At 55.2% G+C, this 23,936-nt stretch overlaps 1 protein-coding gene across 4 annotated transcripts in view; it reads left to right on the top strand.

The window, feature by feature from the left end:
- Positions 1–2,466, top strand: part of SPEN (spen family transcriptional repressor) — a 106,487-nt gene extending 104,021 nt beyond the window's left edge. For all 4 annotated transcript variants that reach the window (XM_075328160.1, XM_075328162.1, XM_075328161.1 and 1 more), the window contains one exon: positions 1,248–2,466. In XM_075328160.1, the coding sequence (XP_075184275.1) occupies positions 1,248–1,379 (132 nt within the window). In that variant the 3' untranslated portion in view covers positions 1,380–2,466. The remainder of the gene's footprint in view (positions 1–1,247) is intronic.
- Positions 2,467–23,936: the final 21,470 nt, after the last annotated feature.

Here is a 23,936-nt window from a genome sequence, read left to right on the forward strand (position 1 = left end):
TGTGTGTGCGTGCGTGTGTGCGTGCTCCCCATGTGTGCGTGCCCCCCGTGTGTGCGGTCCCCTCTGCAGCGGGCACACATGCAATCACCTGCTCTCCTTCGGTCTCCTCTCGCAGCCGGCCTACGTCCTGCAGATCTTCCCTCCCTGTGTGTGTGTGTGCGTGCCCCCAGTGTGTGCGCGGCCCCCTCTGTAGCGGGCACACATGCAATCACCTGCTCTCCTTCTGTCTCCTCTCGCAGCCGGCCTACGTCCTGCAGATCTTCCCTCCCTGTGTGTGTGTGTGCGTGCCCCCAGTGTGTGCGCGGCCCCCTCTGTAGCGGGCACACATGCAATCACCTGCTCTCCTTCTGTCTCCTCTCGCAGCCGGCCTACGTCCTGCAGATCTTCCCTCCCTGTGTGTGTGTGTGTGTGCGTGCCCCCCGTGTGTGCGTGGCCCCTCTGTAGCGGGCACACATGCAATCACCTGCTCTCCTTCTGTCTCCCCTCGCAGCCGGCCTACGTCCTGCAGATCTTCCCTCCCTGTGTGTGTGCGTGTGTGTGTGCGTGCCCCTCGTGTGTGCGCGGCCCCCTCTGCAGCGGGCACACATGCAATCACCTGCTCTCCTTGTGGCTCCCCTCGCAGCCGGCCTACGTCCTGCAGATCTTCCCGCCCTGTGTGTGTGCGTGCCCCCCGTGTGTGTGCGCGGCCCCCTCTGCAGCGGGCACACATGCAATCACCTGCTCTCCTTCTGTCTCCTCTCGCAGCCGGCCTACGTCCTGCAGATCTTCCCGCCCTGTGTGTGTGTGTGCGTGTGTGCGTGCCCCCCGTGTGTGCGTGGCCCCTCTGCAGCGGGCACACATGCAATCACCTGCTCTCCTTCTGTCTCCCCTCGCAGCCGGCCTACGTCCTGCAGATCTTCCCTCCCTGTGTGTGTGCGCGTGTGTGCGCGGCCCCCTCTGCAGCGGGCACACATGCAATCACCTGCTCTCCTTCTGTCTCCTCTCGCAGCCGGCCTACGTCCTGCAGATCTTCCCGCCCTGTGTGTGTGTGTGCGTGTGTGCGTGCCCCCCGTGTGTGCGTGGCCCCTCTGTAGCGGGCACACATGCAATCACCTGCTCTCCTTCTGTCTCCTCTCGCAGCCGGCCTACGTCCTGCAGATCTTCCCGCCCTGTGTGTGTGTGTGTGCGTGCCCCCCGTGTGTGTGCGCGGCCCCCTCTGCAGCGGGCACACATGCAATCACCTGCTCTCCTTCTGTCTCCTCTCGCAGCCGGCCTACGTCCTGCAGATCTTCCCGCCCTGTGAATTCTCAGAAAGTCACTTGTCTCGCCTCGCCCCGGACTTACTCGCCAGCATCTCCAACATCTCTCCTCATCTAATGATCGTCATTGCATCGGCATGAGACCACCCACCGCATTCTGCGCCCTGACTGAGTGCTGTGTCCGCTGCGGAGGACTCGCGTCCCGCTGGACGGAGCCGCCGGCGTTGCTGCTTCCCAGGATGTTTACATGTTGCTTATGGACAAGCTAATGCACACAGGCGGCTCGATGCAACGTCACAGGAGACTCCACGCCCAGAGCCGGGCGTCCAAGATGGTGGCTGTGATTTGTGCGCTTGACTTTTATTTTATTTTTTTTATTAAAAAAAGAAGAAAAAAAAAAGAGAAGAAAAAAAAGAAGCTGAACCTGCCTTTGCACTAAATTAGTGACATGGACCTCTGTACAGCATTCCCCCTCCTGCGTGTGTCATATTTTGAGCGACATGCTGTGATATAGAGAAGCTGGATGCAATGGACTAATGAGCAGAAACCTGTGAATATTGGAATCCGGACCGGGCAGAGGCGCCGAGGACGAAGAATGGGGACAGCGGCGGCCGGTCGCCGCCATGGTCTGCTCCGAGGACTTCTCACTCCTTTCCATTTGTACAGTTTACATGGGGAAAACACAAAGGGAGATCTATTTTCCTTTCCTGGGCTATTCTAGGACTCTCCATGCTGTGTGTATATAAGTATATAATATATATTATATATATATAAATATATATAATACTGACTTTAGAGAATCAGAACCCACGACATAACTACATTTTTTTTAATCTGTGCCAAAAATGTGTTTTCAGAAAGAATCTTATTTTCATACTCAGACGTATCGTCCCTCATTTGTAAGTGCTTTTCATGAAGACATTTCTCCGCTCATCGCAGGCTGTGAGGAAACGTTACACACTTGGACAGAAGACTTTTTAACCGCCCCTCCCCCAACGTTTCCCGTATATTTCTTCATTTTTTTTTCAGACACCTCTTAATTTATGGATTTTTCCCTCTCCCATCCTGGATTTTTTTGTGTGTCCATTGGATTACAAACTTTATTAAAAAAAAGAAAAAAAAAAAATTTGATCCAATTTTTCGGCCGTGGAGTATACTGTGGGTTGTGTCCACCGTTCAGTGCAGAATACAGGGGTTGTCCAGGACTTGTGGCCCTAGGGCCTTTCCTTTAGACCTCGGATCCGGGGGCGCTGGTTCGATAGTGATGTGTGCTGAGGATGGACACACATCCCGGACAACTCTGTATACAGTATATTGTACAGAAGTATCATAAGCGTTGTTGTAAAGTGTGTGTCTTCTTATGTGACGCTCACTGAATATGCAGCCATAGACCCCCCCCACCGCTCACTGGATGAACTAGAAACCCCCCACAACGTGGTAGCAGAGCCCTCGGTGCAGGATCCGGCACACGCTCCGCCACGCACTTATCCCAACAAAACCTGCAGGCGAAAAGCATTAACCATAGGGAGGGCCGCCATCGCCCAACAAGGGCCTGCGCATCTGTGCAACGCCAACTACGGAGATGCATTGAGCAATTTCTGGGCAGAGGGGTGGGCCTGGGGTTAGGGGACCCGTACGAAGAGGCCTGGGCAGAGGGGGGGCCCGTGCAAAGAGGCCTAAGCAGAGGGGGGGGATATTTCATGGATAGCACATGGGCAGAATCCATGTGCTTGTCCAAATTTTCAAGTATATAAAAATAAGCACTCTGCTCTCCTCGGCCCGGTGGGGCAGGGCACTCTGCTCTCCTCGGCCCGGTGGGGCAGGGCACTCTGCTCTCCTCGGCCCGGTGGGGCAGGGCACTCTGCTCTCCTCGGCCCGGTGGGGCAGGGCACTCTGCTCTCCTCGGCCCGGTGGGGCGGGGCACTCTGCTCTCCTCGGCCCGGTGGGGATGGGCACTCTGCTCTCCTCGGCCCGGTGGGGATGGGCACTCTGCTCTCCTCGGCCCGGTGGGGATGGGCACTCTGCTCTCCTCGGCCCGGTGGGGCAGGGCACTCTGCTCTCCTCGGCCCGGTGGGGCAGGGCACTCTGCTCTCCTCGGCCCGGTGGGGCGGGGCACTCTGCTCTCCTCGGCCCGGTGGGGATGGGCACTCTGCTCTCCTCGGCCCGGTGGGGATGGGCACTCTGCTCTCCTCGGCCCGGTGGGGCGGAGCACTCTGCTCTCCTCGGCCCGGTGGGGCAGGGCACTCTGCTCTCCTCGGCCCGGTGGGGCGGGGCACTCTGCTCTCCTCGGCCCGGTGGGGCGGGGCACTCTGCTCTCCTCGGCCCGGTGGGGCGGGGCACTCTGCTCTCCTCGGCCCGGTGGGGCGGGGCACTCTGCTCTCCTCGGCCCGGTGGGGCGGGGCACTCTGCTCTCCTCGGCCCGGTGGGGATGGGCACTCTGCTCTCCTCGGCCCGGTGGGGCGGGGCACTCTGCTCTCCTCGGCCCGGTGGGGCGGGGCACTCTGCTCTCCTCGGCCCGGTGGGGCGGGGCACTCTGCTCTCCTCGGCCCGGTGGGGCGGGGCACTCTGCTCTCCTCGGCCCGGTGGGGCGGGGCACTCTGCTCTCCTCGGCCCGGTGGGGCGGGGCACTCTGCTCTCCTCGGCCCGGTGGGGCGGGGCACTCTGCTCTCCTCGGCCCGGTGGGGCGGGGCACTCTGCTCTCCTTGGCAGGGTCTGGTGCTTTTATTTTTGCACAATGCGGCGGGGCACTCCGCTTTCTTGGCACAGGGTGGTGGGGCGCACTGCTCTTCTTCACTGCTGTATATGTCAGTGCAGAGGAGCGGGTGCAGCACGGACAGGAGGGCGGCGGTGTCCGCACGTCACTGCTCGCTGCAGTTATTGACATATTGGCGGTGTGGGCTGGATGGTGACGATCCGGACCACAGATGAGGCTTTTTCATGCGCTCGTGTGATCTTGGCCATGGACAGACTTTTCCCCGGGATCTCAGTTGAGCGTTTTTTTTCCCTTCTTTTCCCAAAATTCCGATGTTGGTTTTCTGTCGCCCTCTCATACGAGGCCTCTATTTTTTGCAGGACGAGTTGCAGCTTTCATTTACATCCTTCATTTTACCATATAATGTACCGAAAAATAAGAAAAAAAAAATCTGCAATTCCTCCAGTGTTTTTGCAGCGTTTGTGCAGTAAAGCGATCCGGAAACTATTCTGCAGGTCGGTGCGATCACGGTGATAAAAAAAAAAAAAAGTCCTCAGTTTCAGAGGTGAAAAATTTATGTTGAGATTGGAGTCTCCATTTTCTGTTGTGTGGGGATCGGACTGTCTCCACATTGGGCGCACACCGCAGATTTGAGGGCCTTTTCCCCGGGCCGGACGTCTCTGGACACGGCGAGCCCCGGCCTGCGTATTCCTTATCTGCAGTATGGCTGTGCTGACGCTGCACAGCCGGTAACTCCGCATTACATTGTGGGGAAACTCTAATATCCGAGATGGACAGTGACATTAAAATGGCTAACATTAGCACTCGGCTATTAGAGCCGCGTAACACAGCCAGCATCTACTGTGCACAGAGAGCGCAGCTCCTGAGCTTCTACACAACCCCAGCATTTTGGGCTAAGGGGTTAAATAAATGTGGACAGAAGTGCCCATGTCTGTGCACAGACATCCGACATTTAATCTGCTGCCTTTTGTAAAAATCCTCCCATCCTGGGCCGAACTGCCTGCAGCAGGAACCTCCCCCCACAGCGGACAATGGCAAAACCATGAGTTATTGTAGAGGCTGGGGGAACATCCTCATCACTGGGTGTCTCTAGTATTAGTAGCCGCTTATTGGATGGAATGGAGGCCGGGCAGCCTCACAGCCACTCCCAATATGGGGGCCATAGAGCTGTCGCTGGATAAAATCGTGTGCCATCACCCGGCCCCGCCTGCATAGAAATACATGAAGCTGCACGCTCCTGCCCGGAGTGACTCCTGATCAGCAGCTGTCAGCGATTTATTACTTTACATCCTGCTGAGCTGCCATCTCTCTACCCCGTTGTTTTATAGTGACTTTCCATCTGATCCACTCATCTCCCGCTCTGTAGATTCAGATGGATCATCCCTATGATGGCGGCGTGTGGATCTATGAGTGTGCAGATAATGAATTAGGCTGAATTCCATATTATGCACCTATTCATTCATCATTTCTAAACGCTATCATCTAATCATCGTGTCTGCTCTTTTCACAGGTATGTGTGACAGCCACCCATCTTTTCCATGAGCTGCCTTTCCTTTCTTCGGCGCTCCATTGGGAGACCCAGACGATTGGGTGTATAGCACTGCCTCCGGAGGCCACACAAAGCATTACACTAAAAAGTGTAAGGCCCCTCCCCTTCTGGCTATACACCCCCAGTGGGATCACTGGCTCACCAGTTTTCTGCTTTGTGCGAAGGAGGTCAGACATCCACGCATAGCTCCACTGTTTAGTCAGCAGCAGCTGCTGACTATGTCGGATGGAAGAAAAGAGGGCCCATACTAGGGCCCCCAGCATGCTCCCTTCTCACCCCACTTGCGGTTTGTAAGGTTGAGGTACCCATTGCGGGTACGGAGGCGGGAGCCCACATGCTGTTTTCCTTCCCCCTGAAGGGGCTCTGAGGAAGTGGGATCTTACCGGCCCCCAAGCCCTGAGGCCGGGCTCCGTCCACAGACCCATTGAACCTGCTGGATAAGGAGCCGGGGTACCGTTCAGGGACAAGGCCCTGCAACATTCAGGTACTCTGTGTCCCCCTATGGACTGGCCGCGCACACTCCAGACTTGCTGGGTGTGCTAGTGCGCCGGGGACAGTAGCGCTGCGCGCTGGGGTTTGAGTCACTGCAGCTTGGCTGAGTGACTTTATGTGTTGGGAACTACCGCGCCGGCCGCTCCGGGAGCGGCGGCGCGGCTGGGACTTGTAGTGCGCCGGGGACTTAGCGCCGACCGTGCTTTTACGACGGCGGCGCTTATAAATCTAGTCCCCGGCTTTTGCGGCCTAGCTCCGCTTCGTTCCCGCCCCCTCCCTGTCAATCAGGGAAGGGGACAGGCGTTGTGCAATCGTCAGCGCCGAGGGCTGGAGCCTTATTTACATGCTCCAGCCCTCTCACTGAGCACAGGGGGACGCAGGTTTCCCGCTTTTTGTCTGAGCACACCCAGGGCCCGCCCTCCCTCCACAGAGACGCCGGCAGCCATTCCTGCATGCAGTCTGGCTGGGGAACGGAGACAGGCTCTGGGAGACCCAGACAAGGGATTTCTGGCGACCACACACCCGCGTTAAGCGGGCGGTAAGCAGCACATTCGTGCTGGCCCCACTAGTGCCACAGTGTTATTTGGTGTACTTTTTCCTGTACCAGATATATCTATATATATTGCACTGTAAAGTCGCTTCTTGGCTGTATACCCCTATTGCTCTGAGGAGACGACAACATGTCATCTGCAAAACGCAAGGGTGCCAAGACACAGGCTGTGAACGCTGCTTGTGCTGCTTGTGGGGCTAATCTACCGGCAGGTTACAATGACCCCCATTGTGTGCAATGTTCGGTCCCTGTGCCACTTCGTCAGCCGGAGCCTATGGTGGTAGTGGCCCAGGCAGAGTCGCCGGTGAACCCTGTCCCGGTGACGGGGACAGAGTTTGCTGTTTTCGCTGACAGGATGTCTGTCACTATGACAAAAATCCTAGAGACCTTGCAGGCCAGGCCAGTTACTCAGTCCATGGACACTGCTGCGGCAATGTTCCCCGGTCCCCCTCAGTTGGAGTTAATCAGTGCTTCAAGGGGGTCCCAGGCATCTCAGCCTGACGGCTCTGATTCAGATGACAGTCCCAGGCAGCCTAAGCGTGCTCGCTGGGAGAGACCCCCCACGTCATCACGCGGATCAGGGTCTCAGCGAGAAGAGTCTCTACATGATGAGACAGAGGAGGGTGATCAGGAGTCTAATCCTGAAACCGCTCTCAATCTGGATACTCCTGATGGTGACGCCATGGTAAATGACCTTATAGCGGCCATCAATAGACTGTTGGATATTTCTCCCCCTGCCCCTTCTGCAGAGGAGGCAGCTGCACAGCAGGAGAAGTTCCATTTCAGGTATCCCAAGCCTAAACTGAGTACTTTTCTGGACCACGCTGACTTCAGAGAATCAGTCCAGAAACACCATGCCTACCCAGATAAGCGTTTCTCCAAACGTCTTAAGGATACACGTTATCCCTTTCCCCCTGACGTGGTCAAACGCTGGACCCAGTGTCCAAAGGTGGACCCCCCAATCTCCAGGCTTGCAGCTAGATCCATAGTTGCAGTGGAAGATGGGGCTTCACTTAAAGATGCCAATGACAGACAGATGGACCTTTGGTTAAAGTCTGTCTATGAAGCTATCGGCGCGTCGTTTGCTCCAGCATTCGCGGCCGTGTGGGCACTCCAAGCTATTTCAGCTGGCCTGGCACAGGTGGACTCTATCATATGTCCAGCAGTGCCGCGAGTAGCGTCCCTAACCTCGCAAATGTCTGCGTTTGCGACTTACGCTATCAACGCTGTCCTGGACTCTACGAGCCGTACCTCAATTGCGTCTGCCAACTCTGTTGTCTTGCGCAGAGCCTTGTGGTTAAAGGAATGGAAAGCGGATTCTGCTTCCAAAAAATGTTTAACCAGCTTGCCGCTATCTGTAGATAGACTGTTTGGTGAACAATTGGCTGAAATCATTAAGCAATCCAAGGGTAAGGACTCCTCCTTACCCCAGCCCAGATCAAGCAAACCTCAACAGAGGAAGTGGCAGTCGAGGTTTCGGTCCTTTCGAGGCTCCAGCAAGACCCATTTCTCCTCGTCCAAAGGGACTCAGAAGGAGCAAAGGAGCTCAGATTCCTGGCGGGCTCAGTCACGCCCCAAGAAAGCAACCGGAGGAACCGCTTCCAAGGCGGCTGCCTCATGACTTTCGGCCTCATCCCTCCGCATCCTCGGTCGGTGGCAGGCTCTCCCGCTTTTGCGACATTTGGCTGCCACAGGTCAAAGACCGGTGGGTAGCAGACATTTTGTCTCACGGGTACAGGATAGAATTCAGTTCTCGTCCTCCGCCTCGGTTTTTCAGAACCTCCCCACATCCCGACCGAGCAGATGCCCTTCTGCAGGCGGTGTGCTCACTAAAAGCAGAAGGAGTGGTGATCCCTGTTCCTCTGCAGGAACAAGGGCAAGGTTTTTACTCCAATCTCTTCGTGGTTCCAAAAAAGGACGGCTCGTTCCGTCCTGTTCTGGACCTAAAGCTGCTCAACAAGCATGTGAACGCCAGGCGGTTCCGGATGGAATCCCTCCGCTCTGTCATTGCCTCAATGTCTCAAGGAGATTTCCTTGCATCAATAGACATCAAAGATGCTTATCTCCACGTGCCGATTGCTACAGAGCACCAACGTTTCCTACGTTTCGTGATAGGAGACGACCATCTCCAGTTCGTAGCTCTGCCATTTGGTCTGGCGACAGCCCCACGGGTTTTCACCAAGGTCATGGCGGCAGTGGTAGCAGTCTTGCATTCTCAGGGTCATTCGGTGATCCCTTACTTAGACGATCTACTTGTCAAAGCACCCTCTCAAGAGGCATGCCAACACAGCCTGAATGTTGCGCTGGAGACTCTCCAGACTTTCGGGTGGATCATCAACTTTTCAAAGTCAAACCTGGCACCGACTCAATCACTGACGTATCTTGGCATGGAGTTTCATACTCTCTCAGCGATAGTGAAGCTTCCGCTGGACAAGCAGCGGTCTCTACGGACAGGGGTGCAGTCTCTCCTTCAGGGTCAGTCGCACCCCTTAAGGCGCCTCATGCACTTCCTAGGGAAGATGGTGGCAGCAATGGAGGCAGTCCCGTTCGCGCAGTTTCATCTGCGTCCACTTCAATGGGACATTCTCCGCCAGTGGGACGGGAAGACAACTTCCCTAGACAGGAAAGTCTCCCTTTCTCAGACGGCCAAGGATTCTCTGCTATGGTGGCTCCTTCCCACCTCATTATCACAGGGAAGATCATTCCTGCCACCATCCTGGGCGGTGGTCACGACAGACGCGAGCCTGTCAGGGTGGGGAGCAGTTTTTTCTCCACCACAGGGCTCAAGGGACGTGGACTCAGCAGGAGTCCACCCTTCAGATCAATGTTCTGGAAATCAGGGCAGTGTATCTTGCCCTATTAGCCTTCCAGCAGTGGCTGGAAGGAAAGCAGATCCGAATTCAGTCGGACAACTCCACAGCGGTGGCATACATCAACCACCAAGGAGGGACACGCAGTCGGCAAGCCTTCCAGGAAGTCAGGCGGATTCTGATGTGGGTGGAGGAAAGAGCTTCCACCATATCAGCAGTTCACATCCCGGGCGTAGAAAACTGGGAAGCAGACTTCCTCAGTCGCCAGGGCATGGACGCAGGGGAATGGTCCCTTCACCCGGACGTGTTTCAGGAAATCTGCCGCCGCTGGGGGGTGCCGGACGTCGACCTAATGGCGTCTCGGCACAACAACAAGGTCCCGACCTTCATAGCGCGGTCTCGCGATCAAAGAGCTCTGGCGGCAGACGCCTTAGTGCAAGATTGGTCGCAGTTCCGGCTCCCTTATGTGTTTCCACCTCTGGCACTCTTGCCCAGAGTGTTACGCAAGATCAGATCCGATTGCGGCCGCGTCATACTCGTCGCCCCAGACTGGCCGAGGAGGTCGTGGTACCCGGATCTGTGGCATCTCACGGTCGGCCAACCGTGGGCACTACCAGACCGTCCAGACTTACTGTCCCAAGGGCCGTTTTTCCATCGGAATTCTGCGGCCCTGAACCTGACTGTGTGGCCATTGAGTCCTGGATCCTAGCGTCTTCAGGATTATCCCAAGGGGTCGTTGCCACCATGAGACAGGCTAGGAAGTCAACGTCTGCTAAGATCTACCACAGAACGTGGAAGATTTTCTTATCCTGGTGCTCTGCACAAGGAGTATCTCCCTGGCCATTCGCGTTACCTGTCTTTCTTTCCTTCCTGCAATCTGGGTTGGAAAAGGGCTTGTCGCTCGGCTCCCTTAAAGGGCAAGTCTCGGCACTATCCGTGTTTTTTCAGAAGCGTCTAGCACGACTTTCTCAGGTGCGCACGTTCCTGCAGGGGGTTTGTCATATCGTACCTCCGTACAGGCGGCCGCTAGATCCGTGGGATCTAAACAAGGTCCTTGTTACTCTCCAGAAGCCGCCCTTCGAGCCTCTGAGGGATGTGTCAATTTCTCGACTCTCACAGAAAGTGGCTTTTCTGGTAGCGGTCACGTCTCTTCGGAGAGTGTCTGAGCTGGCAGCGCTGTCATCCAAAGCTCCTTTCCTGGTGTTCCACCAGGACAAGGTAGTGCTGCGCCCCATTCAGGAGTTTCTCCCTAAGGTGGTATCCTCTTTTCATCTTAATCAGGATATCTCCTTGCCTTCCTTTTATCCGCATGCAGTTCATCGGTATGAGAAGGATTTACATTTGTTGGATCTGGTGAGAGCACTCAGAATCTACATTTCCCGCACGGCGCCCCTGCGCCGCTCGGATGCACTCTTTGCTTTGTCCTTGTCGCTGGTAAGCGCAAAGGGTCGCAGGCTTCCAAAGCCACCCTGGCTCGATGGATCAAAGAACCAATTCTTGAAGCCTACCGTTCTGCTGGGCTTCCGGTTCCATCAGGGCTGAAGGCCCATTCTACCAGAGCCGTGGGTGCGTCCTGGGCATTACGACACCAGGCTACGGCTCAACAGGTGTGCCAGGCAGCTACCTGGTCGAGTCTGCACACTTTCACCAAACATTATCAGGTGCATACCTATGCTTCGGCGGACGCCAGCCTAGGTAGAAGAGTCCTGCAGGCGGCAGTTGCCTCCCCGTAGGGGAGGGCTGTCTTTGCAGCTCTAACATGAGGTATTTCTTTACCCACCCAGGGACAGCTTTTGGACGTCCCAATCGTCTGGGTCTCCCAATGGAGCGCCGAAGAAGAAGGGAATTTCTTCGGCGCTCCATTGGGAGACCCAGACGATTGGGTGTATAGCACTGCCTCCGGAGGCCACACAAAGCAATTACACTAAAAAGTGTAAGGCCCCTCCCCTTCTGGCTATACACCCCCAGTGGGATCACTGGCTCACCAGTTTTCTGCTTTGTGCGAAGGAGGTCAGACATCCACGCATAGCTCCACTGTTTAGTCAGCAGTAGCTGCTGACTATATCGGATGGAAGAAAAGAGGGCCCATATGGGGCCCCCAGCATGCTCCCTTCTTACCCCACTTGTGGTTTGTAAGGTTGAGGTACCCATTGCGGGTACGGAGGCGGGAGCCCACATGCTGTTTTCCTTCCCCATCCCCCTGAGGGGCTCTGAGGAAGTGGGATCTTACCGGCCTCCAAGCCCTGAGGCCGGGCTCCGTCCACAGACCCATTGAACTTGCTGGATAAGGAGCCGGGGTACCGTTCAGGGACAAGGCCCTGCAACTTTCAGGTACTCTGTGTCCCCGTACAGACAGGCACGCACACGCCAGACTTGCTGGGTGTGTTAGTGCGCCGGGGACAGTAGCGCTCCACGCTGGGGTTTGAGTCACAGCAGCTTAGCTGTGTGGATTCATGTGCTGGGAACTACCGCGCCGGCCACTCTCGGAGCGGCGGCGCGGCTGGGACTTGTAGTGCGCCGGGGACTTAGCGCCGACCGCGCTTTTACGGCGGCGGCGCTTATAAATTTAGTCCCCGGCTTCTGCGGCCTAGCTCCGCTTCGTTCCCGCCCCCTCCCTGTCAATCAGGGAAGGGGAGAGACGCTGTACAATCAGCAGCGCCGAGGGCTGGAGACTTATTTACATGCTCCAGCCCTCTCACTAGGCACAGTGGGACGCAGGTTTCCCGCTTTTGGTCTGAGCACGCCCAGGGCCCGCCCCCCCCTCCACAGGACGCCGGCAGCCATTCCTGCATGCAGTCTGGCTGGAGGACGGACACAGGCTCTGGGAGACCCAGACTAGGGATTTCTGGCGACCACACACCCGCGTTGGCGGGCGGTAAGCAGCACATTAGTGCTGGCCCCACTAGTGCCACAGTGTGTATTGGTGTACTTTTTCCTGTACCAGATATATATATATATATACTGCACTGTACGGTCGCTTCTTGGCTGTATACCCCTATATTGCTCTGAGGAGACAGCAACATGTCATCCACAAAACGCAAGGGTGCCAAGGCACGGGCTGTATACACTGCTTGTACAGCATGTGGGGCTAATCTACCAGCAGGCTCCAACGACTCTCATTGTGTGCAATGTTCAGTCCCAGTGGCACTTCGTCAGCCAGAGCCTATGGTGGTGGTAGCCCAGGCAGAGACGCCTGTGAACCCTGCCCCGGTGACGGGGACAGAATTTGCAGTCTTTGCTGATAAAATGTCTGTGACTATGACAAAAATCCTGGAGACCTTGCAGTCCAGGCCAGTTGCTCAGACCATGGACACTGCTGTGTCTATGTTCCCCGGTCCCCCTCAGTTGGAACTAATCCGTACTTCAAGGGGGTCCCAGGCATCACAGGCTGAGGACTCTGACTCTGATGACAGTCCCAGGCCGCCTAAGCGAGCTCGCTGGGAGAGACCCTCCACGTCGTCACGCGGGTCAGGGTCTCTGCGAGAAGGGTCTCTATATGATGAGACAGAGGTGGGTGATCAGGAGTCTGGTCCTGACACCGCACTCAATCTGGATACGCCAGATGGTGACGCCATGGTAAATGACCTTATAGCGGCCATCAATAGGCTGTTGGATATTTCTCCCCCAGCCCCTTCAGCAGAAGAGGCAGCTGCCCAGCAGGAGAAATTCCATTTCCTATATCCCAAGCGGAAATTGAGTACTTTTCTGGACCACTCTGACTTCAGAGAATCAATCCAGAAACACCATGCTTATCCGGACAAGCGTTTTTCCAAACGTCTGAAGGATACACGTTATCCCTTTCCCCCTGACGTGGTCAAACGCTGGACCCAGTGTCCAAAAGTGGACCCTCCAATATCCAGGCTTGCAGCTAGATCCATAGTTGCAGTGGAGGATGGGGCTTCACTTAAAGATGCTAATGACAGACAGATGGACCTTTGGTTGAAATCTGTCTATGAAGCTATTGGCGCGTCGTTTGCTCCAGCATTCGCGGCCGTGTGGGCACTCCAAGCTATTTCAGCTGGTCTGGCACAGGTGGACTCTCTCATACGTCCAGCAGTGCCGCAAGTGGCGTCCTTAACTACGCAAATGACTGCGTTTGCGACCTATGCTATCAATGCGGTACTAGACTCTACGAGCCGTACCTCAATGGCCTCCGCCAACTCTGTAGTTTTGCGCAGAGCCTTGTGGTTAAAAGAATGGAAAGCAGATTCTGCTTCTAAAAAATGTTTAACCGGCTTGCCATTGTCTGGAGACAGACTGTTTGGTGAGCAATTGGCGGAAATCATTAAACAGTCCAAGGGTAAGGACTCTTCCTTACCCCAGCCCAGATCAAGCAAACCTCAACAGAGGAAGTGGCAATCAAAGTTTCGGTCCTTTCGAGGCTCGGGCAAGCCCCAATTCTCCTCGTCCAAAGGGACTCAGAAAGAGCAAAGGAGCTCTGATTCCTGGCGGGCTCACTCACGCCCCAAGAAAGCAACCGGAGGTACCGCTTCCAAGGCGGCTGCCTCATGACTTTCGGCCGCCTCCCTCCGCATCCTCGGTCGGTGGCAGGCTCTCCCGCTTTTGCGACATTTGGCTGCCACAGGTCAAAGACCGGTGGGTAACAGACATTTTGTCTCACGGGTACAGGATAGAGTTCAGTTCTCGTCCTCCGCCTCGGTTCTTCAGAACCTCCCCACATCCCGACCGAGCAGATGCCCTTCTGCAGGCGGTGCATTCTCTAAGAGCAGAAGGAGTGGTGGTCCCTGTTCCTCTTCGGGAACAGGGACAAGGTTTTTACTCCAATCTCTTTGTGGTGCCAAAAAAGGACGGCTCATTCCGTCCTGTTCTGGACCTAAAACTGCTCAACAGGCATGTGAACGCCAGGCGGTTCCGGATGGAATCCCTCCGCTCAGTCATTGCCTCAATGTCTCAAGGAGATTTCCTAGCATCAATAGACATCAAAGATGCTTATCTCCACGTGCCGATTGCTACAGAGCACCAACGCTTTCTACGCTTCGTGATAGGAGACGACCATCTTCAGTTCGTAGCTCTGCCATTTGGTCTGGCGACAGCCCCACGGGTGTTCACCAAGGTCATGGCGGCAGTGGTAGCAGTTTTGCACTCTCAGGGACACTCTGTGATCCCTTACTTGGACGATCTACTTGTCAAGGCACCCTCTCAGGAGGCATGCCAACTCAGCCTGAACGTTGCACTGGAGACTCTCCAGACGTTCGGGTGGATCATCAACTTCTCAAAGTCAACTCTGTTACCGACCCAATCACTGACGTATCTTGGCATGGAGTTTCATACTCTCTCAGCGATAGTGAAGCTTCCGCTGGACAAGCAGCGGTCACTACAGACTGGGGTGCAGGCTCTCCTTCAAAGTCAGTCGCACTCCTTAAGACGCCTCATGCACTTCCTCGGGAAGATGGTGGCGGCAATGGAGGCGGTTCCGTTTGCGCAGTGTCATCTGCGCCCTCTTCAATGGGACATTCTCCGCCAATGGGACGGGAAGTCAACATCCCTGGACAGGAAAGTCTCCCTTTCCCAGACGGCCAAGGACTCTCTGCAGTGGTGGCTCCTTTCCACCTCATTATCACAGGGAAGATCCTTCCTACCACCGTCCTGGGCGGTGGTCACGACAGACGCGAGTCTGTCAGGGTGGGGAGCAGTTTTTCTCCACCACAGGGCTCAGGGTACGTGGACCCAGCAGGAGTCCACCCTTCAGATCAATGTTCTGGAAATCAGAGCAGTGTATCTTGCCCTACTAGCCTTCCAGCAGTGGCTGGAAGGAAGGCAGATCCGAATTCAGTCGGACAACTCCACAGCGGTGGCATACATCAACCACCAAGGGGGGACACGCAGTCAGCAAGTCTTCCAGGAAGTCCGGCGGATCCTGATGTGGGTGGAAGCCACGGCCTCCACCATATCCGCAGTTCACATCCCCGGCGTAGAAAACTGGGAGGCAGACTTCCTCAGTCGCCAGGGCATGGACGCAGGGGAATGGTCCCTTCACCCGGACGTGTTTCAGGAAATCGGTCGCCGCTGGGGAAGGCCGGACGTCGACTTAATGGCGTCCCGGCACAACAACAAGGTCCCAACCTTCATGGCACGGTCTCGCGATCACAGAGCTCTGGCGGCAGACGCCTTAGTGCAAGATTGGTCGCAGTTCCGGCTCCCTTATGTGTTTCCACCTCTGGCACTCTTGCCCAGGGTGCTACGCAAGATCAGATCCGACTGCAGCCGCGTCATACTCGTCGCCCCAGACTGGCCGAGGAGGGCGTGGTATCCGGATCTGTGGCATCTCACGGTCGGCCAACCGTGGGCACTACCAGACCGACCAGACTTGCTGTCCCAAGGGCCGTTTTTCCATCGGAATTCTGCGGCCCTGAACCTGACTGTGTGGCCATTGAGTCCTGGATCCTAGCGTCTTCAGGATTATCACATGGGGTCGTTGCCACCATGAGACAGGCTAGGAAGCCCACGTCCGCTAAGATCTACCACAGAACGTGGAGGATATTCTTATCCTGGTGCTCTGCTCAGGGAGTGTCTCCCTGGCCATTTGCATTGCCTACATTTCTTTCTTTCCTGCAATCTGGGTTAGAAAAAGGTTTGTCGCTCGGCTCCCTTAAAGGTCAGGTCTCGGCGCTATCCGTCTTTTTTCAGAAGCGTCTAGCACGACTTTCTAAGGTACGCACGTTCCTGCAGGGGGTTTGTCATATCGTACCCCCGTACAAGCGGCCGTTAGATCCATGGGATCTGAACAGGGTACTGGTTGCCCTCCAGAAGCCGCCCTTCGAGCCTCTGAGGGAGGTTCCACTTTCCAGACTATCACAGAAAGTGGCTTTTCTGGTAGCGATCAAATCTCTTCGGAGAGTGTCTGAGCTAGCAGCGCTGTCATCCAAGGCTCCCTTCCTGGTCTTCCACCAGGACAAGGTAGTGCTGCGACCCATTCAGGAGTTTCTCCCGAAGGTCGTATCCTCTTTTCATCTTAATCAGGATATCTCTTTGCCTTCTTTTTGTCCTCATGCAGTTCATCGCTATGAGAAGGATTTACATTTGTTAGATCTGGTGAGAGCACTCAGAATCTACATTTCCCGCACGGCGCCCCTGCGCCGTTCAGATGCACTCTTTGTCCTTGTCGCTGGTAAGCGCAAAGGGTCGCAGGCTTCCAAAGCCACCCTGGCTCGATGGATCAAAGAACCAATTCTTGAAGCTTACCGTTCTGCTGGGCTTCCGGTTCCATCAGGGCTGAAGGCCCATTCTACCAGAGCCGTGGGTGCGTCCTGGGCATTACGACACCAGGCTACGGCTCAACAGGTGTGCCAGGCAGCTACCTGGTCGAGTCTGCACACTTTCACCAAACATTATCAGGTGCATACCTATGCTTCGGCGGACGCCAGCCTAGGTAGAAGAGTCCTGCAGGCGGCAGTTGCCTCCCCGTAGGGGAGGGCTGTCTTTGCAGCTCTAACATGAGGTATTCTTTACCCACCCAGGGACAGCTTTTGGACGTCCCAATCGTCTGGGTCTCCCAATGGAGCGCCGAAGAAGAAGGGAATTTTGTTACTTACAGTAAATTCCTTTTCTTCTAGCTCCTATTGGGAGACCCAGCACCCGCCCTGTTGTCCTTCGGGATTTTTGGTTGTTTTTCGGGTACACATGTTGTTCATGTTGAATGGTTTTCAGTTCTCCGACGTTACTTCGGAGTGAATTTGTTTAAACCAGTTATTGGCTTTCCTCCTTCTTGCTTTTGCACTAAAACTGGTGAGCCAGTGATCCCACTGGGGGTGTATAGCCAGAAGGGGAGGGGCCTTACACTTTTTAGTGTAATTGCTTTGTGTGGCCTCCGGAGGCAGTGCTATACACCCAATCGTCTGGGTCTCCCAATAGGAGCTAGAAGAAAAGGAATTTACGGTAAGTAACAAAATTCCCTTCTTTGTTACTTACCGTAAATTCCTTTTCTTCTAGCTCCTATTGGGAGACCCAGCACCCGCCCTGTTGTCCTTCGGGATTTTTGGTTGTTTTTCGGGTACACATGTTGTTCATGTTGAATGGTTTTCAGTTCTCCGATGTTACTTCGGAGTGAATTTGTTTAAACCAGTTCTTGGCTTTCCTCCTTCTTGCTTTTGCACTAAAACTGGTGAGCCAGTGATCCCACTGGGGGTGTATAGCCAGAAGGGGAGGGGCCTTACACTTTTTAGTGTAATGCTTTGTGTGGCCTCCGGAGGCAGTGCTATACACCCAATCGTCTGGGTCTCCCAATAGGAGCTAGAAGAAAAGGAATTTACGGTAAGTAACAAAATTCCCTTCTTTGTGTATCCTGCTTTCTCTGCATCTGGTATGCGTGTAATTAACCACTCCATGAACCCCCCCCATTCTCACCTTTCTTTATGACCCCCTTGTTATCTGTGCCTATGCTATCCTACAGCTGGGCTCAGCTTTAAGTAATCAGGATGAGCACCAGCGCCTCCCTTCTGTGATCCACCTGAGGGCTTTCTAACACTGCATAGGATCAAACAAAAAAATGTTCAGCCGGCCCTTCCCCATACGACCTTCATCCAGGTGCACAGAGAAAGAAGGAGGAGGGCAGTCACCTCCACAGCAATATCCAAAGGAGGAATTCCAGCACCTGCCGTCCAATCTTCAATTTAAATAAAACATCCTTTCTTTGTCGCTCCATTGGGAGACCCAGACAATTGGGTGTATAGGCTATGCCTCCGGAGGCCGCACAAAGTATTACACTAAAAGTGTAAAGCCCCTCCCCTTCTGCCTATACACCCCCCGTGCTCCCACGGGCTCCTCAGTTTTTATGCTTTGTGCGAAGGAGGCAGACATGCACGCACAGCTCCACAGATTGGTCAGCAGCAGCTGCTGACTATGTCGGATGGAAGAAAAGTGGGCCCATATAGGGCCCCCAGCATGCTCCCTTCTCACCCCACTCTTGTCGGCGGTGTTGTTAAGGTTGAGGTATCCATTGCGGGTACGGAGGCTGGAGCCCACATGCTGTTTTCCTTCCCCATCCCCCTCAGGGCTCTGGGTGAAGTGGGATCCTGTCGGTCTCCAGGCACTGAGACCGTGCTTCATCCACAACTCCTGTGGAGCCTGCTGGATAGGAGCCGGGTACCGTTCAGGGACATGGCCCTGCTACTTGGAGGTACTCTGTATCCCTGTGGGGACCGCGCACAGCAACACTTCAGCTTTGCTGGGTGTGCTAGTGCACCGGGGACCGCGGCGCTGACCGGGTTAAAATGTGCCATTACACACTCAGCGTTGCTGAGTGTGGTTTATGTATAGGGACTGCCACACTGACCGCCGCTGCCACGGAAACACTGCGGCGCGGCTGGGACTGGTAGTGCGCCGGGGACTTCCGCGCTGGCCGCGCTTATACGGCGGCCGCGCTTATTACTCGAGTCCCCGGCTTTTTGCGGCCTAGTCTCTTTTCCTCCCGCCCTCAGCCCTGACAGGCAGGGGAAGGGCGGGAAGCTGCACAGAACGAGCAGCACTGAGGGCTGGAGCATGCTTTGCATACTCCACCCCTCTCACTGTGCACAGTGCGGCTCCAGTTCCCGCACTTTCTAGGCCACGCCCACGACTCCCTCCTCTCCATCAGGACGCCGTCAGCCATTCCTGTCAGCTCCTCGGACGCAGCAGAGGGGGACAAAGTCTGGGAGACCCAGGCAGGGACTTGGGTGGCCTCACAACCGCTTTAAGCGGGTGGTAAGCAGCACCTGTGGTGCTAGCCCCATTGTGCAGTAGTGTAACATTATATGTTTATGGTATATATGTTTTACACTGTATGGTGCACAGTTGATTTCTGGCTATATACCCTATTGTGTTGCTCAGGGAAGATAATAGCATGGCGCCCACAAAAGGCAGGGGTGCCAAAACACAGGCTTATTATGCTGCCTGCGCCGCATGTACGACCCCGCTACCGGCAGGTTCCACTGACCCTCATTGTCTACAGTGCTCGGGCCCTGTGACACTTGCTCAGCCAGAGCCTCTGCTAAGAGGGGCCCAGGGGGAGCCACCTGCTGACAATGTCCAGGTGACGGGGACAGAGTTTGCAAAACTCTCTGAGACTATGGCTAAGATACTAGAAGCCTTGCAGTCCAGGCCGGTATCTCAGCACAGGGACTCTGCTGAATCTTTGTTCCCTGGCCCCCCTCAGTTGGACCAACAATGTCCTCCCGGGGTATCTCATAGATCCCAGGCTGAGGGTTCTGACACAGACCCCAGCCCCAGACCGACTAAGCGAGCTCGCTTAGAATTTCCCTCGACATCATCATATTGTTCAGGGTCTCAGCGAGGGGAATCTCGGGTTGATGAAGCGGAGACAGCTGATCAGGATTCTGATCCTGAGGCCGCTCTCAATCTTGATACTCCGGACGGGGACGCCATAGTGAACGACCTTATTGCGTCCATCAATCGTATGTTGGATATTTCTCCCTCAGCTCCTCCGGCAGAGGAGTCGACTTCTCAGCAGGAGAAATTCCGTTTCAGGTTCCCCAAGCGTACACCGAGTATGTTTCTGGACCACTCTGATTTCAGAGAGGCAGTCCAGAATCACCATGCTTGTCCAGATAAGCGTTTTTCTAAGCGCCTTAAGGATACACGTTATCCCTTTCCCCCTGACGTGGTTAAAGGTTGGACTCAGTGTCCCATGGTGGATCCTCCAATCTCCAGACTGGCGGCTAGATCCATACTTGCAGTGGAAGATGGGGCTTCACTCAAAGATGCCACTGACAGGCAGATGGAGCTCTGGTTGAAATCCATCTATGAAGCTATCGGCGCTTCTTTTGCCCCAGCATTCGCAGCCGTATGGGCGCTGCAAGCTATCAGCAGGTCAAGCGCAAATTGAAGCAGCCACATGCACGTCCGCGCCACAAGTGGCGTCCATTACCACTCAGACCTCGGCATTTGCGTCTTACGCTATTAATGCTGTCCTAGACTCTGCGAGCCGTACGGCGGTTGCAGTCGCCAATTCGGTGGTACTCCGCAGGGCCTTGTGGCTACGGGAATGGAAGGCAGATTCTGCTTCCAAAAAGCGCTTAACCAGTTTGCCAATTTCTGGCGACAGATTGTTTGGCGAGCATTTGGATGAAATCATCAAACAATCCAAGGGAAAGGATACATCCTTACCCCAGCCCAAACCGAACATACCCCAACAGAGGAAGGGGCAGTCGAGGTTTCGGTCCTTTCGGGGTGCGGGCAGGTCCCAATTCTCCTCGTCCAAAAGGCCTCAGAAAGTTCAAAGGAACTCTGATTCATGGCGGTCTAAGTCACGTCCTAAAAAGACCACCGGAGGGGCAGCTAACAAAGCGGCTTCCTCATGACTTTCGACCTCCTCAATCCGCATCCTCGGTCGGTGGCAGGCTCTCCCGCTTTTGCGACACCTGGCTGCCACGAATAAAAGACCGCTGGGTGAGAGACATTCTGTCTCACGGTTACAAGATAGAGTTCACCTCTCGTCCCCCGACTCGATTCTTCAGGTCATCCCCGCCTCCCGAGTGAGCCGAGGCTCTTCTGCAGGCGCTGCGCACTCTGAAGGCAGAAGGAGTGGTGATCCCTGTTCCTCTTCAGCAACAGGGCCACGGTTTTTACTCCAACTTGTTTGTGGTCCCAAAGAAGGACGGGTCTTTCCGTCCTGTCCTGGACCTGAAACTGCTCAACAAACACGTAAAAACCAGGCGTTCCGGATGGAATCCCTCCGCTCCGTCATCGCCTCAATGTCCCAAGGAGATTTCCTTGCATCGATCGATATCAAAGATGCTTATCTCCACGTACCGATTGCTCCGGAGCACCAGCGCTTCCTGCGCTTCGCCATAGGAAACGAACACCTGCAGTTCGTGGCACTGCCGTTCGGCCTGGCAACAGCCCCACGGGTTTTTACCAAGGTTATGGCTACTGTAGTAGCGGTCCTCCACTCTCAGGGTCACTCGGTGATCCCGTACTTGGACGATCTGCTGATCAAGGCACCCTCTCAAGAGGCATGCCAACGCAGCCTCGAAGCTACCCTGGAGACTCTCCAGAGTTTCGGGTGGATCATCAATTTTCCGAAGTCAAATCTGACACCGGCCCAATCGCTGACATATCTTGGCATGGAGTTTCATACCCTCTCAGCGATAGTGAAGCTTCCGCTGATCAAGCAGCAGTCACTACAGAAAGGGGTACAATCTCTCCTTCAAGGCCAGTCACACCCCTTGAGGCGCCTCATGCACTTCCTGGGGAAGATGGTGGCAGCGATGGAGGCAGTCCCTTTCGCGCAGTTTCACCTGCGTCCTCTTCAATGGGACATCCTACGCAAATGGGACAGGAAGCCGACGTCCCTCGACAGGACCGTCTCCCTCTCTCAGGCGACCAAAGCTTCCCTTCGGTGGTGGCTTCTTCCCACTTCATTATCGAAGGGGAAATCCTTCCTACCCCCATCCTGGGAAGTGGTCACGACGGACGCGAGTCTGTCAGGGTGGGGAGCGGTTTTTCTCCACCACAGGGCTCAGGGTACGTGGACCCAGCAAGAGTCCTTGCTTCAGATCAATGTTCTGGAAATACGGGCAGTGTATCTTGCCCTGAAAGCGTTCCAGCAGTGGCTGGAAGGCAAGCAGATCCGAATTCAGTCGGACAACTCCACAGCGGTGGCATACATCAACCACCAAGGCGGCACACGCAGTCGGCAAGCCTTCCAGGAAGTCCGGCGGATTTTGATGTGGGTGGAAGCCACGGCCTCCACCATCTCTGCAGTTCACATCCCAGGCGTGGAAAACTGGGAAGCAGATTATCTCAGTCGCCAGGGCATGGACGCAGGGGAATGGTCCCTTCACCCGGACGTGTTTCAGCAGATCTGTTGCCGCTGGGGGGTGCCGGACGTCGACCTCATGGCGTCCCGGCACAACAACAAGGTACCGATGTTCATGGCACGGTCTCAAGATCCCAGAGCTCTGGCGGCAGACGCCTTAGTTCAGGATTGGTCGCAGTTTCAGCTCCCTTATGTGTTTCCTCCGCTGGCACTGTTGCCCAGAGTGTTACGCAAGATCAGGGCCGACTGCCGCCGCGTCATCCTCGTCGCTCCAGACTGGCCGAGGCGGTCGTGGTACCCGGATCTGTGGCATCTCACGGTCGGCCAACCGTGGGCACTACCAGACCGACCAGACTTGCTGTCTCAAGGGCCGTTTTTCCATCTGAATTCTGCGGCCCTCAACCTGACTGTGTGGCCATTGAGTCCTGGATCCTAGCGTCTTCAGGGTTATCTCAAGACGTCATTGCCACTATGAGACAAGCTAGGAAACCAACGTCCGCCAAGATCTACCACAGGACGTGGAAAATTTTCCTGTCGTGGTGCTCTGCTCAGGGTTTTTCTCCCTGGCCATTTGCCTTGCCCACTTTTCTGTCCTTCCTTCAATCTGGACTGGAAAAGGGTTTGTCGCTCGGCTCCCTTAAGGGACAAGTCTCAGCGCTCTCTGTGTTTTTCCAGAAGCGCCTAGCCAGACTTCCACAGGTACGCACGTTCCTGCAGGGGGTTTGTCACATCGTTCCTCCTTACAAGCGGCCGTTAGAACCCTGGGATCTGAACAGGGTGCTGATGGTTCTTCAGAAACCACCATTCGAGCCAATGAGAGATATCTCCCTCTCACGCCTTTCGCAGAAAGTGGTTTTTCTAGTAGCAGTCACTTCACTTCGGAGAGTGTCTGAGCTAGCAGCACTGTCATGCAAAGCCCCTTTCCTGGTGTTTCACCAGGACAAGGTGGTTCTGCGTCCGGTTCCGGAATTTCTCCCTAAGGTGGTATCCCCCTTTCATCTCAATCAGGATATCTCCTTACCTTCTTTTTGTCCTCATCCAGTTCACCAATGTGAAAAGGATTTGCACTTGTTAGATCTGGTGAGAGCACTCAGACTCTACATTTCTCGTACGGCGCCCCTGCGCCGCTCGGATGCACTCTTTGTCCTTGTCGCTGGCCAGCGTAAAGGGTCACAGGCTTCCAAATCAACCCTGGCTCGGTGGATCAAGGAACCAATTCTCGAAGCTTACCGTTCTGCTGGGCTTCCGGTTCCCTCAGGGCTGAAGGCCCATTCTACCAGAGCCGTGGGTGCGTCCTGGGCTTTGAGGCACCAGGCTACGGCTCAGCAGGTGTGTCAGGCGGCTACCTGGTCGAGCCTGCACACTTTCACGAAACACTATCAGGTGCATACCTATGCTTCGGCGGACGCCAGCCTAGGTAGACGAGTCCTTCAGGCGGCGGTTGCCCACCTGTAGGAAGGGGCCGTTTTACGGCTCTCTTACGAGGTATTATTTTACCCACCCAGGGACTGCTTTTGGACGTCCCAATTGTCTGGGTCTCCCAATAGAGCGACAAAGAAGAAGGGAATTTTGTTTACTTACCGTAAATTACTTTTCTGCTAGCTCCAATTGGGAGACCCAGCACCCACCCCTGTTTTTTTGTGTACACATGTTGTTCATGTTGAATGGTTTCAGTTCTCCGATATTCCTTCGGATTGAAGTTACTTTAAACCAGTTTATAATTTTTTCCTCCTTCTTGCTTTTGCACCAAAACTGAGGAGCCCGTGGGAGCACGGGGGGGGTGTATAGGCAGAAGGGGAGGGGCTTAAC

The sequence above is a fragment of the Anomaloglossus baeobatrachus genome, chromosome 11 (genome assembly GCF_048569485.1).
Source record: "Anomaloglossus baeobatrachus isolate aAnoBae1 chromosome 11, aAnoBae1.hap1, whole genome shotgun sequence".
In the NCBI taxonomy this organism is placed as follows: domain Eukaryota; kingdom Metazoa; phylum Chordata; class Amphibia; order Anura; family Aromobatidae; genus Anomaloglossus; species Anomaloglossus baeobatrachus.